Source organism: Oncorhynchus clarkii, chromosome 17 (assembly GCF_045791955.1).
Source record: "Oncorhynchus clarkii lewisi isolate Uvic-CL-2024 chromosome 17, UVic_Ocla_1.0, whole genome shotgun sequence".
Lineage (NCBI taxonomy): Eukaryota > Metazoa > Chordata > Actinopteri > Salmoniformes > Salmonidae > Oncorhynchus > Oncorhynchus clarkii.
This window is the reverse complement of record NC_092163.1, coordinates 23,465,000-23,484,151: the sequence shown is the minus strand read 5'-3', so window position 1 is coordinate 23,484,151 and position 19,152 is coordinate 23,465,000. Positions and strand designations below refer to the sequence as shown.

Below are 19,152 nucleotides of genomic sequence, written 5' to 3'. Positions count from 1 at the left end.
ACATCGCCATGGTCCGTACAATTGACCTTATTTTAGCGCCCCCAAAAACGTAATACTTCCAGATCAACTGTAATGTCAATACCGTTGTAAAGCACAATTTCTCCCCTTTCCAACAGAATCAATTACATGACCCCCACGCTGCCCATTTCTGCATGATTCAAGAAGGCAATGAGCCACGTCAGGTCTTTTTAAAAATGTCAGGTGGGGAAGCGAAACTAATGCGTGATAGTGAGTAGAGATGTTGTGTGGGAAAATTGCTTTTTTTCCACTCGATCTGTCCAACTTATCGCCTCTAAAATGTAAATAAAACACTATAAAGAGTTTACATAATGTGTCATTACATACCTGTTTGAAGGTTTGTGTCGAATTTCGAATCGGGTTTTTAGGGCGGTGCTAAAGTGATCTTCTTTGAGAACGATCGCTTGCAGTGATGACGCAAAATATTACTAGGTATCCCCCCTTACCCCCGTCACTGTCCATTTCTTGTTTTTAAAGGATGAGGCAAGTGCTACACCTGGTGAAGAGAGATTGTAATAAATAGTTGCTTTATGCGTGCTGTACATTACGGCATGACACGTCACAATCTAACGGAGGGTCAGTTCTCAACTTTTCTCCAATACTATAGAGCCATTACCATGTCGATCAACGCTGAATAGAAACGTAGTTCACACCCCAGATGTTGAAGTCAACGCAGTCGCTACAGTCCCATTAGTTTTCTTTGTAGCCTCGTTTGAATGTTGCGGTTGCGCACATTTGTACGGAATGGGGCGAGTTTAAGTTAGCTAACTAACGTTAGCCTGCCTAGCTGGAACTTCTGAAGGAAAATGTTTAATTTCTACAATTTCCAAAAGATAACCAAACAAAAACATTACTTATTACGAGACGCGTGTGTCGTCATGTTCATTATTAGCACATTTTCGAACTTATTTGCATTTGTTTTTACTTACACATGTATGTTGAATTCTCCATTGATGTTGTTTTTAAGTTTTTGCGGACTTTACCAATTTCTGTGGTAAATATTTTCTTAACTATTCTTGAACTGCACTGTTGGTTAAGGGCTTATAAGTAAGCATTTCAAGTTAAGGTCTACACTTGTATTCGGCGCATGTGACAAATAAAGTTTGATTTGCCAGAGAGGCAACACTGGGGTCTGAAGTTATCATGTAATCGTCAAAGCATTTTATTCTCTGATCCTTGCCACTTTTATGGTCATTTAGAGCCAATTGAATGAAAAAGTCTTACATATTGTAGCTTTAAGGCAGCAAAAATGTTAACTGTGCATGTGGTGTGAGAACTCACTAGGCACTGTGTATTTGTGAATGTTTGTCTCTCTTACTGGGGGTTGCGTGGGTCGGGGGGACCGTTCCCCTGTAGTTTCTTCACCAGCATCTCGCTGCTTCGCCGTATGACGTCCCGGAGCTTCCCCATCGATCCTGCTCTCCTCAGAACCCAACTGCCATCCTGAAACAACGCCCAGGTTCAGACAGTCCTGTAAACTCAGTCTCCCAATCCCTTCCTGATAGACCCCAGGGGTGTGCACATTTTTATTCCAGTCCAGCCCAAACATATCAGATTGCTTTGGAAAACTGTCTCCAAAAAGCATCAGCAATAAATCTAGGCTGCCAGCATGAAACTTCCTTCACCATACCCAATGTTTTTTTGCGCTGGCCTAGAACAAAAACCTGCAGACTTTGTAGCTCTCCAGGGTTGTATCTAGTAAAGTGGCTTACTCATACTCACCTTGTCTCCTTTCCTTCATCTGTTATGGTGGGTTAGGGTTAGTACTGGAAGATTAAAATTCAAGTCCACAAATTGGTAGCCACCCTATGATTTTATACTGGTCAGTATTTTTCAGACCAGTACAAATGAAGGCTGCAGATGAGAAGCTACCCGAACCAAACCCTGCCCTTACTAAGGCATAGTCAAGGGCATTATTTCAAAATCAGTACTTCTCCAGTAGGGGGCCGGAGAGATAGGAATTTACAGTGTGTTGAAGATAATACCTTACATTTCAAACAAGAATGCATGAATAAGATGAAGCTGTAGAAATGTTCTTTGCTTTGAGAAACTAGTCTTTGATGCCACACCACCACGGAAGTAAACCTTCAGTCCTTAAACTGACACACTTCGAGGGAGAATGTACAAGTGCACACTTCAGGTAGAAAGAAGGTGGTGAAATGTAATTGGATTCATTTGCAGCCTATTGCTGTGTACTACATTTTAGTATGGCAGTGAAGCCATCATGCGCCAGAGCTTCCGGGTAGTGATACTAGGTCAATGGACTCCAGAGGGAGGGAGGAGAGCATATCGGATGTGCGGTTCCCCCTCAGGTCGGTTTACACAAGCATCCAGCCAAAGAAAAGCCCAAAATGAAAGTCTTTATTTTCAGTCGATGTCAAACAAGGTTAAGAGACACATTCATCACAACACAACAAGCGAGGGTGTGCGTAGGCCTACACAATGCCGGGAGAGGAGAACCAGTAATGGAGAGCACAACTTTCAACAGATGGACCAATGAAAAAAAGTATGACACAGCTAAATTGCTCCACTACATAGGCTTACCAGCCAGCCAGTGTGTCAGAATTGGCTAGCTCCACTACTACTGCTTTGGCTCTACAATTACTGCTCATTTTTATATATGTATATTTAATCTGTTTGCGGCGTTCACTGAGATGCTAAAATGCCACAGTTAAGTGGAATTGCATTTTCATACGGTAACAATAGCGTAATTACTTTAAAATATACATGAACTACTTGAACTAATAGTCTCATAGTACCGCATCAGTTTTGGTATAGCACATGCACTTTTAAACCATTATCTGTAAATCTACTATAATTGAGTATATACCTGCACTGATTGTGAAACAGAGTTATTATATCATCGTTAAAGTGCTTAGAGTAACTACATGGCATACAGGCAACTTCAATTAGGTGGTGTTGGCTAATGCTGAAACGACTGGCTAGCTCGAAGGTTAGTTACTAGTACTACAGACTAAAATACATTGTTTCCCCTCATTCTATATTAATACTAACTAAACTAAAAGTGACTTAAACATGGGAAATACAAAAGAAACTGGGACAGTTAAGTCGTGGACATCAGTGAGGACATTTCAAGAAACAGCGTTGTTTGAAACATCTTTACAGTGAGGAAACATAACTGTTAAACGATGCCTCACAATATGATCACACCCAACTTCAATCCCCAACCGAAAGTCGATCTTTAAGCTGCTAAAAGCGTAGCATAACAATAGTCATCAGCAGCATTCATAAAATCTCATGGCAATTTATAACGTATAGCTTTTGAGCAACCAGCTAGGTCTCATGTTACTGTGTTCAAGGTAACTAGGTTGTTGGCTGACAAGATAGCTAACCTTGGTAATTGCATGTGTGCCATGGATATTCATAGTGGTGTCATAAACTAACATAAGCTGTTATGACTGCCTTACGTCATGGCAGGGTAAAGTAGGCTTTTAAGACGAGAGGATAACAAGAGGGAGAGCTATGCGAGGAACAACAAGAAGACCATCAAGGTAAAACCAAATAATGGACCTCACAAAATTTCACTTGGAAGCTTACAAAATACAAAGTCAAATACAACAACTTTGTGCGGCAGAGTGTATATTAATTTGTGTATCTGCTGTTTGTGTCCCTTTTCAATGGCTACTTCAAAACATGAAACAAGATCTCGCTTGGAGCATAATTACAGATTATTATATATATTTTTTTCAAGATGGGTTTGGAGAAGCAATTTGCAAAATGCCATTAAATTCAAACATTTATTCTACAGTTCGCAAGCTGTTCCTCTTTAAAAAGTCAATACCATAATTCCTAAACTTATGGCTATATAATAATAATAATAATAATAATAATAATAATGGCTTAAAATATTAAGCAATTGCTTAGAGGGACAATGCAAAGAAATAAGCATTATGATAAACACTATGCTATAAGAAACTATTTCAAAGTAAACAAAATAAAACAGGAGACAGATATACATCTCAATAACACAAGTAATCGATGTGTAAACTCAAAAGGTGCTTGTAAGTGGCGACGTGACTTGGAATCATAATAGTGTCACATTATTTGTTTATTTTCTTACATTTCCTCCTATATAACATAATAGTACGCATACATATTTAACACAGGTCATGGTCACACTTAAAACAAGTAGCAAGATAACAAAATAAGTGAAAAACAAAATAAGTGAAAAAAAAAAGGCACCTAGGTAGTTCAATCCTGGTCAAACGTCAGGGCAAAAAGCTGGCTGCAGCAAAATAAAAACCACTACTGTAGCTAGTTGCTCTTCAGTGGCAAATAATGTTATAGCGATAACAAAACGGGATAAAAATTCTGACTGGTCTCATTTGGTAGTGGACTAATAATTGATGCCGTTATAACTGTGCGACTGTGCTTGTTGGAAGATCAATTTAAAAACAATCATATTTGCATACAAGGAGAACAGAAGAGGGAAAAATCAAACAACCAATCCGAAGCTTTGATAGTTAAGTTTCCAGTGTTCAATTGGCCTCTGGTGCCACTGTCCAACATCTCTTATTGGTTAGAATATCATACACACTATACAAGTGATGACACAGCAAGAGAAAGGGAGGGACAGAGGGGGAGAGATGGATAGAGGAAGAGAAGGGCTGAAAGATGATGCAGAACGATGAGAGAAATCAGTGGGCATGAATGAGATAGGAAGATAACTAGAAAGAAAATTAGGTATAAAGAAAACGCAAGAAGAGGGCAAGAGACAAGGAGACGAGGGGTAGAGTGTAGAAGAAGATAGAGAGCATGCGTAGAGGGGGCGGTGAAAGGTATAATCAGTTTGGGCCAGGATTTGGAGTGGGGATGAAGGAGGAGTCCTTCATGAGAGATTAGAAGAGGCTTCACACAGAGGAAATGACGAGGGGCATCCATTTTGATTCGATTGGCTTGATTTTGATTGGTTGAGAAGAGTGAGGCGGAGGAAGGTCATCCCGCTGATTTAGGCCTAATGAATGAAGGACAAAGAGAAAGAACAAGAAGAAAAGTGGCGAGCGAAAGAGACCGATACAAGAGAGATTGAGGAGAGAGAGAACCAGAACAGGGAGAAAGAGAGATACAACAAAAAAGAGAAAGAAGAAAAAAAATGACAGGCAGAAAAACACAAGGTTAACACACCATTCTAGAGAGGAACAAAGCAAGATTAGAACAAAGCTTAGAACATTATTTTATGACCAATATAAATATAATCAGTATCAAACATGACTGCACACTTGCATTTGTCATAAAGAATTAAATGTAGAAGACACAGTGTAGGGCCACAAATAATTGACAATTATAAACCACAGTAATCATTTGAAAAGGTTTAGAGAAGACAAAGCTTTTGTAGTATACGCTACGCTGCACTGAACGCAATATCGATGAGTCAGCTAATGACACTCAGTGTGAACCGCAGTGGGACTCGAGGGGCACCTTGGCAGTCTGCTCACCCTGCAATGCAGCGTGCACCTAGCCATCTACAGTAGGGAGCAGGGCTGTGGAGAATCTGCTTTAAAACTGATTAGAAACCATTATACACTGAGTATACCAAACATTAGGAACACCTTCCTAATATTGAACAGCCTCAATTCGTCAGGCATGGACTCTACAAGGTGTCGAAAGAGTACCACAGGGATGCTGGCCCATGTTGACTCCAATGCTTCCTACGGTCTCGTCAAGTTAGCTGGATGTCCTTTGGGTGGTGGACCATTCTTGATACACACAGGAAACTGTTGAACGTGAAAAACCCAGCAGCTTTGCAGTTCTTGACAAACCAGTGCGCCTGGCACCTACTACCATACCCCGTTCAAAGGCACTTACATTTTTTGCCTTGCCCATTCACCCTCTGAATGGCACAATCGATGTCTCAAGGCTTAAAAATCCCTCTCAACCCGTCTCCCTCCATCTACACTGATTGAAGTGGATTTAACAAGTGACATCAATAAGGGATTATAGCTTTCACCTGGATTCACCTGGTCAGTCTGTCATGTATACCTAGTATATATTAAACCAAGTATAATATATAAAATACATTATTAGAGGATATAAATAAATAACATGTCTTCTGGATTGACAAGTGCTCGTCGAACATCTCATTCCAAAATCATGGGCATTAATATCGAGTTGGTCCCCCCTTTGCTGCTTTAACAGCCTCCACTCTTCTGCATAGGCTTTCCACTAGATGTTGGAACATTGCTGCGGGCACTTGCTTCCATTGAGCAACAAGAGCATTAGTGAGGTCGGGCATAGATGTTGGGCGATTAGGCCTGGCTCGTAGTCAGCATTCCAATTCATTCCAAAGGTGATCGATGGGGTTGAGGTCAGGGCTCTGTGCAGGGCAGTAAAGTTCTTCCACACCAATCTCGACAAACCATTTCTGTATGGCGTTGTGTGCACAGGGAATTGTCATGCTGAAACAGGAAAGGGCCTACCCCAAACTGTTGCCACAAAGTTGGAAGCACAGAATCGTCTAGAATGTAATTGTATGCTGTAGCATTAAGATTTCCTTTCACCGGAACCGAGGGGCCTAGCCCAAACCATGAAAAACAGCCTCAGACCATTATTCCTTCTCCACCAAACTTTACAGTTTGCACTATGCATTGGTGCAGGTAGCGTTCTCCTAGCATCCGCCAAACCTGGGTTCATCCATCGGACTGCCATCTAAACCCATTTCGTGAAGCTCCCAACGAACAGTTCTTGTGCTGACTTGAAGAGGCAGTTTGGAACTCGGTAGTGAGTGAGGACAGATGATTTTTACACGCTTCAACTGTCCCATTCTGTGAGCTTGTGATGCCTACCACTTCGCGGCTGAGCCGTTGTTGCTCCTAGACGTTTCCACATCACAATAACAGCACTTACAGTTGAGCGGGGCAGCTCTAGCAGGGCAGAAATTGACAAACTGACTTGTTGGAAAGGTGGCATCCTATGATGGTGCCACGTTGAAAGTCACTGAGCTCTTTTGTAAGGCCATTCTACTGCCAAATGGTGGCCTATGGAGATTGCATGGTGGTGTGCTCGATTTTATACACCTGTCAGCAACGGGTGCAGCTGAAATAGCATAATTTACTAATTTGAAGGGGTGTCCACAATTTTGTATATATTTTACAGTACATATGCACTCAATGCCTTCTTAAATAATATAAGAAGGCTTAGGTGTGTGTGTCTGTGCAGTGCACTCACCCCGTTCCAGTCCACGCTGCCGTCCTCCCCTGCTTCGGAGGGGCTCTCATATTTTACGCTGCTCAGACTCTCCCTGCTCCTCCTCCTGTCTCCGTCTCTCTGCAGCTCCACCCCACCCTGAACAAAACACACAAATCCTTCCAATATAATTTCACCTTTTGTTCTTACATTATTATTGAAAGTAATTGGTGCAACTGATTGGTAAAAATCAGTAAACCATGCAGTCACAAACACACAATCAAGCAAAATAGTCCATGAATATATGGATGTGCCCTGGATCAAAGAAAGGCAAGCAAGAAATAGGGAAATACTAATACTCAATATGCAACAATAGATCTTAAAGTCTCTGTGAATGTCAACATTCAGTTCGAGCATTTCCATAACTTAATATACACAAGTTTGGATTTCATAGTGTGGATTTAAGCTTGAACATGTGTGCGTTTTTATACATTTGAGGGTTAATGTGTGTGTGTGAGAGAGAGAAGCTGACCTGTTTTCGGGACCTCAAGGCACACTCCTCCAGGGTCTCAGCAGCCTCCATCTTGCCTTGCCGGCGGTACAGAGCTCCCAGATTACGTAGCGTGGTGTTGACAGTGGGGCTGATAGACACACACACACACCAAGGTCACTTCAAAATCACTGCAGTGACTACAGAGATGCTAATCAGTAGCATTCCTTTACTTCGGTAGTGCTTACAAGTCTTTAAGTGGACTTATTTTCTTACCTGTTCACCTTGCAGTTTTTATACCAGCCGCCATAATCTCCATAGCCGTCTTTGCTCTGGTGATAGAAAAATAGAGTTGGATAGAGGAGGATTTTTTATAATCACAGAAAGGGAAACCCCTCACATTTTTGAAAATGACTCAGCTATGACAAACAAACAAACAGTGGGGCAACATCCTGCTTACAGAAAACAGAATTTCAATCCGTCCAGACCACCACTACTGACTGTTAGCAATGTGCACCTTGAGGCATGCTTGGGAAAAGCTTTTTGTTGTTTTCAGCTAGCAGGAAGTTGCTGCCTCGGTGTATGATGTCATATCGCTGCATCTAAGCATTCTTCCCCCTAATTTTTGTCATTTAGCAGACACTCTTATCCAGAGCAACTTACAGCAGTGAGTACACACATTTTAATGTTCTCTTACTGGTCCCCCATGGGAATTAAACCCTCAAACCTGGTGATTTCAAGCGCCATGCTCTACCAACTGAGCAACACGGGACCAGACCGAATTAACAAGTAAACAAATAGGCGTTCCTGAAAAGAATTGGCACCCCTGCCACATGTCCGTTTATGCCCGCTCGCTCTCTCTCTCTCACACACACACACACACACACACTTTACCTTGCACTCCTCCCGCTCCTCAGCATGCATCCAGATGGGTTTGTTCTCAGCTGCAGAGACAGAGGAGAAAGAGAAAGGTGTGCTGTGTGCTGGCAAAAACACCCCCAACAAGTAACCGACAGGCGTTGAACAAATGGTAGGATACAGACGTAGACAGCTGTACCTTGCTGACATGTAGGCAACATTAGTTCAACTTTGTTCCTTTTTTTCCTGTGACAAGATCGTATCGCAGCCTCTTAATCTCAGTAATGGTTTGAGATGGTTTTAAAACGCTGTTTCAACCTGAGACCAGAATTCTGATAATCCCTCAAATTCATCCCCACCCCCTCACAGAATCAATTGAGACCTATTTGTTAATTAACTGTGCATTATATTGGCATGGTAAGAAACTCAAGAGAGAGACAAGGTCACAATTCTGCCTCAAATTTATTGAGAATATGGAAAAAGAAATGCGTGAAAATAAAGTTGGCATGAAAGGTACTTGTGTGTAAAAATACTAAAACCTCAAATCAAAGTCAACCCATCATTTCGCATGTTACATCTTGAGGAGAGATACCTTTGCCATTCAATTTCATTATGGATAAACAAAAATAAATGAAGCGTATTTAATTGATTTCATAAAAATGTCAAAATAAAATGAACAGAATATTGTCAGTCAAAAACATTCAATAAACTCAACATAACATGTGATTGCGAAAGACAATGAAAGTACAGTAAAGAAGAACACATGTGGTAGCTTACTTGAAATATCTTGGCATGTTAAGCCTGAAAAACACTATCATAATGAAGACATACTTATCCATTTTTTTTTTTTTACAGTATGATAACCAATCTTTGTTTTCTTTACAGCGACATAAGTATTATGCTAGTAGTTATAAGTGGTCATGTATGTTATGTATAAAAAAATACATGTGATCCTATAACAGTGTTACGAAGGCATTGTGTCACACTACTTCAAGGAGGGATTTCCAAAGAAAGGTTTGAAATAAGAGACGACTTCATGACAGAAGAACCAAAGAAAAACAAAAAAACAATGCCACTATTATATAAACTATAACAAAGTATGGAATTTTACACAAGATGAAAAAAATAAAACACGAAACTAACAAAGTCTAGACAATTCCATGCCCTCATGCATGAAGACACACAAAACCGAGACTTAAATATCTTTGTATCGCAAATGGTAATAAATAATTAAATGGAGAGCAATATAATAAGAAACACCTATGTAAACCAAGTTGGATTTTGTTCTTGTTTCAGATATGTGCATATTTCACTCTGGGAAAAACCCCACCAATGTTTCCACTTACCTTCATTGCTGTGTATCATATGCACACTCCCAGTGATTATCCTACAATAATATGGCATTTAGAGAGAACGTTCAAGAAGACCTTTTATGGCACTTCGATCATCCGTAACACCGCAAGTGAAAACTATCAGGTACAGCTTGCAAATGCCAGGAAAAAGTTTCCAATACATTCAATATGGGAAGAAGTCAAATCCTCTTCTTCCAATGGGGTAATTTAACAAAAAAAAAACATTGTTTAGTTAGCCCTTAAAATATATTCAAAATCTTTACATCTAAATGTATTTTAATTTTAAATATACTAAACAATCCTTTCATATACTCTTAGTAACCAGTTGCTTTCTTTATATAGAAATTAAAAACTGATTCAAGTATTTCTTGAACAGCTCTTAAAATCAGTCTGCTCTATCCTGCACCATTCTGTACTTCAAGTCGAATGTTGACTATGTTCTCATTAGCAATGAACCGCTACACTTCATTGTCATTAACTGGGTGTCATAATAACCCATCCTAACAATTGATGGCAAAATGTGACAAATCACAGTTAGCATTGTCTGCTGGCAAACTAGCTGTGTGTGAAATAACGGTGTTCTAAAATGTCAGAACCACAGACTTATTGTACGTCTATGGTCAGTACAGTCAGGTGCTCTATTGTTCCTTCTAGAAACCGAAGACTTTGAATTCACATAAGGATTTATGTAAATGGACTCACGTTGATGTCGATTGACTGAACAGCCATTTAATGTGAAAGAAACACTAGATCGTACTGTAACTGTGTAGATGAAGAACATTCTGAAAAAAAAGTTTGCAAATAAGGAGGCAAAGTGACTACTGTCCCCAAGTGTTTGTTGTGGCCCTTTCGAGTTTTGGACTAGTTTGCTCACCATCCACGGATCCAAATTCCTTCTCGTGAGCTTGGGTGAGGATCTCTTTGTAAAGGATTTCCGCCTCCTTGTACTTCCCCTGCTTCAAGTAACACGAAGCCTGGGAGACGGGAGAAAAGGTTCAGACATTTCACCTTTGAACTACAAGTACGCACAAAGCAAATCACTGAACCAGATGCAACCATCACGGTTTTTGATCTTTAAAAGGAAAACAAAGTTCATTCTCATCCTTGCACCATCTTGTTTAGTCTAATACCAATATAAATAAAAACAACATAACAGGATCAAAGAGCTATGGTATGGATGAGCAACTTTGGTTCTCATAGGACTGGGGTGTCAAATTAATTCCATGGAAAGCCTAGTGTTTTTTAAATATTTGTATTAAGCCCTAGACAATCAGGTGTCAGGAGTCAGTTCACCACCCCCCCCCCCCGGTTGGAATGAGTTTGACACCTGTGTCGTATGGCCTTAGTGTCTGCTGGTTTTTGTTCTTAATTTGAAACCACTGTCTGATTTGTGCAATTAGTGTCAGAGGAAAGAGAAAACCAGCAGACATGAGTTGTTCACCCGAGCAGCAGTAGACTCAAGCACGGCAGTCAAGCCAGGCAGCCCCCTCACCAAGTTGTTCTTGGTCTTGGCCACGTTGGGGTCGTCAGGGCCCAGCCGGCGCTCGTAGATCTCCAGGGCACGGCAGTAGTAGTACTCCACCTCCTCGTACTTGCCCTGATTCTGGCACAGCAGGGCCAGGTTGTTCAGCTGCTTGGCCACATCAGGATGGTCCTTGCCCAGCACCTATATGGGAGGCGAGAGGACAGAAGCATCAACCAACACGAGTTGAGGTGCAGCCAAATAATCATTGAAACATTTCTAGAGATAGCAACTCATTCTGAAAGACGTATTGTATAAAGTCTCAGTCAAAAGTTGACACCTACTCATTCTAGGATTTTTCTTTATTTTACACATTGCAGAATAATAGTGAAGACATCAAAACTATTAACTAACACATATGGAATCATGTAGTAACCAAATGGTGTTAAATCAAAATATATTTTAGATTATTAAAAGTAGCCACCCTTAATGACAGCTTTGCACACTCACACCATTCTCTCAACCAGCTTCATTAGGTAGTCACCTGGAATGCATTTCAATTAACAGGTGTGCCTTGTTAAAAGTTAATTTGTGGAATTTATTTCCTTCTTAATGCATTTGAGCCAATCAGTTATGTTGTGACAAGGTAGGGGTGGTATACAGAAGACAGCCCTAGTTGGTAAAAGACCAAGTCCATATATTATGGCAAGAACAGCTCAAATAAGCAAAGAGAAACGACAGTCCATTACTTCAAGACATGGCCAGTCAATGCGGAACATTTTAAGAACTGCCATAGAAAAGGAAAACCCGGAGTTACCTCTGCTGCAGAAGATAAGTTCCTTAGAGTTAATTGTAGCTCAGATTGCAGCCCAAATAACAGACATCTGAACAGCAACTGTTTAGAGGAGACTGCGTGAATCAGGCCTTCATGGTCGAATTGCTGCAAAGAAACCACTAAATAAGAAGAGACTTGCTTGGGCCAAGAAATGCGAGCAATGGACATTAGACCGGTGGAAGTTTGTCCTTTGGTCTGATGAGGCCAAATTTGAGATTTTTGGTTCTGTTAATAATGGGATATGTAGGAGGGTGAGCCGGTCAAGGATCGATTCAGACAAGGTGGTCTATTGTATGACAAGTGACAGTTTAATTATGAGTAAAGATATCTGGTACAACGTATACGGGCCATTTCATTCGGTTCTTAAGGAACCAGCAGAAAAGAAGCGCAGATAACAGAGTGCACATGTCTCATATACAGAACAGAAAGTAGGTTGATTCTAGAAGATCGGGTCTTCGGGTTGGTTCAGGCTGAGGTGTAGTCTTCTTGGATTGGCCCTGTTGGGCCGTCCGTCATCCCTCTGAGTCTTGTTCTTTGTCACACAATGTTCAGCTAAAAAGGAGATTAGGTGTGTGCGCTGTCCTCAGTCACACAATGTTCGGCTAGAAAGGAGATTAGGTGTGTGCGCTGGTTTCTGCAAGTCAAGGCTGTCTCTTCCTCCCAATGTGTGGGTGTATGTCTTATCTGTGTGTCCTCGGCAGTTAGTGTGTGTAATGTGTGTGTGCTGTGTGTGTGGGTGTGGGAGCTATCCTGTATGGGACCTAACATGTTTTACTGTGAAAATACGTTGTCTCAGTTATAGCAATGTAATAGCAGTAGGCTGGTCACCTGCATAAGAAATAGCACTTCCTTACAGTTCCAACCGCTGTGTCTTTGTGAGACGCAGAGTAGGTGAACGAAGGATCTCCACATGTGCGGTTCCCACCGTGAAGCATGGAGGTGGTGTGATGGTGCTTTGCTGGTGACACTGATTTATTTAGAATTCAAGGCACACTTAACTAGCAAGGCTACCACAGCATTCTGCAGCGATACGTCATCCCATCTGGTTTGTGCTTAGTGGGACTATCATTTGTTTTTAACCTGTTAGAGCTCTAGGGGCGCTATTTCATTTTTGGATAAAAAACGTTCCCGTTTTAAGCGCGATATTTTGTCACGAAAAGATGCTCGACTATGCATATTCTTGACAGTTTTGGAAAGAAAACACTCTGAAGTTTCAGAATCTGCAAAGATTTTGTCTGTAAGTGCCCCAGAACTCATTCTACAGGCGAAACCAAGATGATGCATCACCCAGGAATTAGCAGAATTTCTGAAGCTCTGTTTTCCATTCTCTCCTTATATGGCTGTGATTGCGCAACGAATGAGCCTACACTTTCTGCCGTTCGCCCAAGGTTTTAGCAGCATTGTGACGTATTTGTAGGCATATCATTGGAAGATTGACCATAAGAGACTACATTTTCCAAGTGTCCGCCTGGTGTCCTGCGTCGAATTCGGTGCGCAATTGCCAGCTGCTTCTACTTTACCATTTGATTCAGGGGAGAAAGCATGTGTCCAAGAACGATGTATCAATGAAGAGATATGTGAAAAACACCTTGATGATTGATTCTAAACAACGTTTGCCATGTTTTCAGTCGATATTATGGAGTTAATTTGGAAAAAAGTTCGTGTTTTGAGGACTGAATTTTCGGATTTTTTTTGGTAGCCAAATGTGATGTATAAAACGGAGCTATTTCTAATACACAAGGAATCTTTTTGGAAAAACTGAGCATCTGCTATCTAACTGAGAGTATCCTCATTGAAAACATCAGAAGTTCTTCAAAGGTAAATGATTTTATTTGAAGGCTTTTATGTTTTTGTTAATGTTGCGTGCTGGATGCTAACGCTAATGCTAACGCTAAATGCTAACGCGAAATGCTAACGCTAGCTAGCTACTTTTACACAAATGATTGTTTTCCTATGGTTGAGAAGCATATTTTGAGATGACAGTGTTGTTTACAAAAGGCTAAGCTTGAGAGATGGCATATTTATTTCATTTCATTTGCGATTTTTATAAATAGTTAACGTTGTGTTATGCTAATGAGCTTGCTGATAGATTTACACAATCCTGGATACAGGGGTTTTTTCATAGCTAAACGTGACGCAGAAAACGGAGCGATTTGTCCTAAACAAATAATCTTTCAGGAAAAACTGAACATTTGCTATCTGAGAGTCTCCTCATTGAAAACATCTGAAGTTCTTCAAAGGTAAATGATTTTATTTGAATGCTTTTCTGTTTTTTTGTGTAAATGTTGCCAGCTGAATGCTAATGCTAAATGCTACGTTAGCCATCAATACTGTTACACAAATGCTTGTTTTGCAATGGTTGAGAAGCATATTTTGAAAATCTGAGATGACAGTGTTGTTAACAAAAGGCTAAGCTTGAGAGCTAGCATATTTATTTCATTTCATTTGCGATTTTCATGAATAGTTAACGTTGCGTTATGGTAATGAGCTTGAGTCTGTATTCACGATCCCGGATCCGGGATGGGGAGATCAGAAAGGTTAAACAGGATTATGATCCTAAACACACCCCCAGGCTGTGTAAGGGTTATTTGACCAAGGAGAGTGACATGGCCTCCACAATCACCCGACCTCAACCCAATTGAGATGGTTGGGATGAGTTGGACCGCAGAGTGAAGAAAAAGCAGCCAACAAGTGCTCAGCATATGTGGGAACTCCTTCAAGACTGTTGGAAAAGCTTTCCTCATGAAGCTGTTTGAGAGAATGAGTGTGCAAAGCTGTGATCAAGGCAAAAGGTGGCTAATTTGAAGAATCAAAAATATTTGAATTGTTTAATACTTTTTTGGTTATTACATGATTCCATGTGTTATTTCATAGTTTTGATGTCCTCACTATTATTCTACAATGTAGAAAATAGTACAAATAAAGAAAAATGAGGAATGGAATGAATAGGTGTGCCCAAACTTTTGACTGGTACTGTATATATGATAAAACATTGATGTGTTATGGCTGCCATGAAACCATTAGAACTGTTCTGGAACAGAGTGACGGCATCATTTATTAAAGAACCTCCGCTATCATCAAAGCTACAAAAAATATAATAGGACCTCATATCAACGCCTCACCAAGTTAAAAATGATTAATGAGCTGGTGATGAACTTCGGTTATTAGCACCACCTATGTAAAGTTACTTTTCAATTCCAGATTGTGACATTTGCAATTGTTGAGTACATTCATGGGTAATTTTGCTAATTGAATGTAGCACAGTACAAATGAACTGACATTGTATCATTGTACCAAGTATGTCTGCACTGGGTATGTACTGCACTGGACCCACCTTCTCTCTGATCTCCAGAGCCCTCTTGCAAAGGGGCTCAGCTTCCTTGTACTTCCCCCTCTTTCCATACAGCACTGCCAGATTGTTCAGTGTCGCAGCCACCTGAGAAACAGAAGGATTAGTGAGCAGCTTTCATCATGTTATGTAGCTGCTCTGTGCCTGCAGTGAGGTAAGTCAAACAAGGGAGCCTGTACTGTTTTAGTGCTCCCAAAAGTGCAACTACAAAATGTGTAATCTTATAGACCTCTAACACCACTACATTATGACATTAATATAAATTGACAATAGTTACACAATTTGTGATAACGGACATTTCACCTTTGGGAGCACTTTACACTACAGTGACTGAGGACCTTTTGCATTCCCATCATGCCATGTACTTTCCAGGAGCCTGTGATGTGTATGTGTATGAATGCATATTAACTAACATCTCTCTGGCTAGATGCCTGTCCAAGTGCTGACACAACCAGATTTGCCATTAGGAACGTGACAAATAGTACATTCCTGTAATGTATTAATGGCCCACATGCTTTAGGATTAACCAGCCCTTGGAGCCGCTAACGGCGGTTTCAACCTGACCAACTCCAACCCATGTCCTAGCAAATCTTTATATCCAACCAAAGATTAACAACAACAAAAAAAATTCAGAAAAGTCCCTTTTGTCTAGTGAGAAAAGATATTGCTCCATCCGGTAGACTAGCTCACCGCAGGGTGGTCTTTCCCAAGGGTTTTCTCCCTGATAGACAGTGCGTCGTTGAGCAGGTGAGCCGCCTCCTTGTATTTGTTCTGGTCCCTGAAAAAAAGAAAAAAAAGAAAAAGGGAAATACATAAGTCTAAAAGAAAAAGATCCGGAATACATTCTGTACAGAAGAGAGAAGCAGTGTGTAGATAAGTGGTATTGGTGGTGAAAATGTGTGGTTACAGAGGTGTTACAGTATAATGACAAAGGAAAGCCGCACATAAGTGTGATAACACGGCTCCAGCAGGAGAAGGGTTAATATGGTGGGCTACGACACAAAGACACACTCAACCACACACACACCTGTAGACCAGGGCCAGGATGTTGAGCATGGTGGCCACGTCAGGGTGGTCGTGTCCGGATGTCTTCTCCAGGTCCTCCAGGGCCTGTTTGCAGAGGGGCACGGCCACCTCGTAGCGGCCCTGGGAGGCGTACTGGATAACCAGGTTGTGGAGGGTCCTCAGGCGGGCCGGGATCTCATAGCCACCCTGCTGGGCAGCGGCCACCGCTGCGCTGTTATGCTGGTGCGGCACTGAAGGAGAGGACGGGGCAGGGGCATATGCGGTTTGTTCACAGTTAGAAGGTTTGGGCAGTTGCCGCAGAGTTTTACATTCGTATAATATGGATTTGGAATTCTCAATCAATAAAATGTAAAGATTTGAAGACTAATAAAATGCCAGTTCTGTGCTGATAAAATTATTGGATTTGAGGGTCCTCAGCTCAATATTAGAGCAACTTTATTTCAAATATGAGACCTTAAATAAATAAAAAATAAGATGACGCAACAGGTTGTTGTTTGACGTCATGCACCAAAGATATGAACATGAAAGAATCTATACTAATCCGATACTGTATGACGACGCAGGATATGGTTGTAGTAGACAGACCGCTTACTTCCTTGACTGTTTTCCTCCTCATCATTGGGGAAGAGGTCGTCCAGTGTATCTTTAGGAGGCTCTCCATCTTTCTCCTCCTGGAAATAAAACAATGTCGCTTATTGCCAATTTCATCCTTTTTCAGGACATCTGGTTTAGTCTAAGGAGTGGAATTCTAATTATATACTCAGTGGCAGTTACATTTGCCAAGACCTACCCCACAGTTTACAAACAGCCAGGGTAGCACTTTTGACTAGAAATTAAAGTTACATTGTGCCTTTAAAACCCAGATGGCCACAAGAAGTTTCCATCGAATTTAGAGTCAATGTTTGACAGACAGCAGGGTGCTCAAGGAGACTCATGCACCTCATCACGGTTCCCTTCAGGCTGAACTAGAAACACTCCACCCCACCTTCCACATTCATACCCTCTGTCCTTGCATTCCCAGACACGTACAGGAACTATAAATATTCAACAGCCGACATAATTTGAACAGTGCTAAATTACAGTCTGGACTACATTTGGTACATATTAATGAGCTCTCGTCAATATGTATAAATGTTAATGGATAAATGAGTTGCCTTAACAGCAGCCAAGGGACAGATGACTTCCGCCCAACATACACTTTAATCAGTTCATAATGGTTGAGGCGTCATTGTAAATAAGAATTTGTTCTTAACCAACTTGCCTAGTTAAATAAAGGGTAAATTCATTATTATAATATATATATATTAAAGATGGTGAGTGAGACCCATTCATTCACCTTGGCAGCCTGCATTGCTCATGGAAAGGGAGAAAAAGAGGGAAGAATAAAGAAGATTACGAGGAGTGAATGGCTCTTTTATGACAGAATATGGCACTCGTCTGTCTAGTTAACTAATAGGCTGCTAGGTTTTACAAAAGACGTGCTCTCAGCTCTCATTTCATCTCATAGGGAGAATTCCCTAGCCATCAATCCGCTCTAAAAATTATCTTGCACATAAATGGAGAGATCCAAATCCTGGTTGAGAATAGAGAATGTAGACTACATAGGCAGTAGAGAAGAGGTCAAGTATTATCGACAGGTCACAGTTGCAACCCCCCAGAAGCGACTTCATCAGCCCGAGGCTTATGCAATGCCTGATTACTTGCATTAGGATCACAGCTCTGGAGCTGGTTCAATTGTTTATGATCAGGGAGTTTGTGTGTTTATTACCTCAGAGAAAGAAATGTGTTCTCTTCATACTTCATGAACTGATTTGGCAGCAGTGCATTTGTGCTTGCGTGCAAGTGATTGTGTTGTGCATCTAAGTATGGGTGTATGTGAGTGCATAACAACTCACAGTAGGGGACACATCCTCGTCGTACTTCTTCAGCTGATTCATGAACTCCAGATGCTTCTTCTCCTCTTCCAGCTGGGCCACACTCTGCTCGCTCTTCTGCAGCTTTTGCTGGGTGCCCGCCAGCTCGTCCCGCAGCCACTGGTTCTCTTGGCACAGCCGACGTACCTGGGCACGCAGCTTCTGCTTCTCAGACTCCACAGCGTTCAGGTGGGCAGACAGGGCCATCATCACCTGATAGAGAAAGGTGCATACATGTAGAGGGATCAATTAATTATGTATGCAATTCAGCCCTAGGACCATGCCTCAGAACGACCTGGTGACTCCTGGCTGTACCCGTCTCCCTGGTCATGCTTCTGATCCAGTTTCTGCTGTTCTGCCTGTGGCTATGGAACTCTGACCTGTTCACAGGGTGTACTACCTTGTCCTGGACCTCCTCTCTCTCACCCTCTCCCGCACCTGCAGTCTCAGCCTCTGAATGCTTGGCTATGAAAAGCCAGCTGACATTTACTCCTGAGGTGCTGACCTGTTGCCCCTCTACAACCACTGATTATTATTTGACCCTGCTGGTCATCTATGAACGTTTGAACATCTTGAAGAACGATCTGGCCTTAATGGCCATGTACTCTTGTAATCGCCACCCGGCACAGCCAGAAGAGGACTGGCCAACTCTCAGAGCCTAGTTCCTCTAGGTTTCTTCTTAGGTTCCTGCCTTTTGAGCGAGTTT

The 19,152-nt window shown here is 41.4% G+C and overlaps 1 protein-coding gene across 3 annotated transcripts in view; it reads right to left on the bottom strand.

Annotated features, from left to right (window-relative positions):
• LOC139370554 (kinesin light chain 1-like) overlaps nt 1–19,152 on the bottom strand; it is a 36,672-nt gene that overhangs the window by 6,183 nt on the left and 11,337 nt on the right. For 2 of the 3 annotated variants that reach the window (XM_071110124.1, XM_071110123.1), the window contains exons 3-14: nt 18,429–18,659; nt 17,126–17,204; nt 16,535–16,763; nt 16,198–16,285; nt 15,493–15,594; nt 11,354–11,527; nt 10,736–10,835; nt 8,546–8,595; nt 7,928–7,983; nt 7,694–7,802; nt 7,204–7,320; nt 1,337–1,461 (exon numbers count right to left, since the gene is read on the bottom strand). In XM_071110124.1, coding sequence (XP_070966225.1) covers nt 1,337–1,461; nt 7,204–7,320; nt 7,694–7,802; nt 7,928–7,983; nt 8,546–8,595; nt 10,736–10,835; nt 11,354–11,527; nt 15,493–15,594; nt 16,198–16,285; nt 16,535–16,763; nt 17,126–17,204; nt 18,429–18,659 — 1,460 coding nt within the window. Of the gene's footprint in view, nt 1–1,336; nt 1,462–2,359; nt 4,994–7,203; nt 7,321–7,693; nt 7,803–7,927; nt 7,984–8,545; nt 8,596–10,735; nt 10,836–11,353; nt 11,528–15,492; nt 15,595–16,197; nt 16,286–16,534; nt 16,764–17,125; nt 17,205–18,428; nt 18,660–19,152 lie in introns of those variants that run through there. The other variant, XM_071110125.1, reaches the window with a different exon arrangement.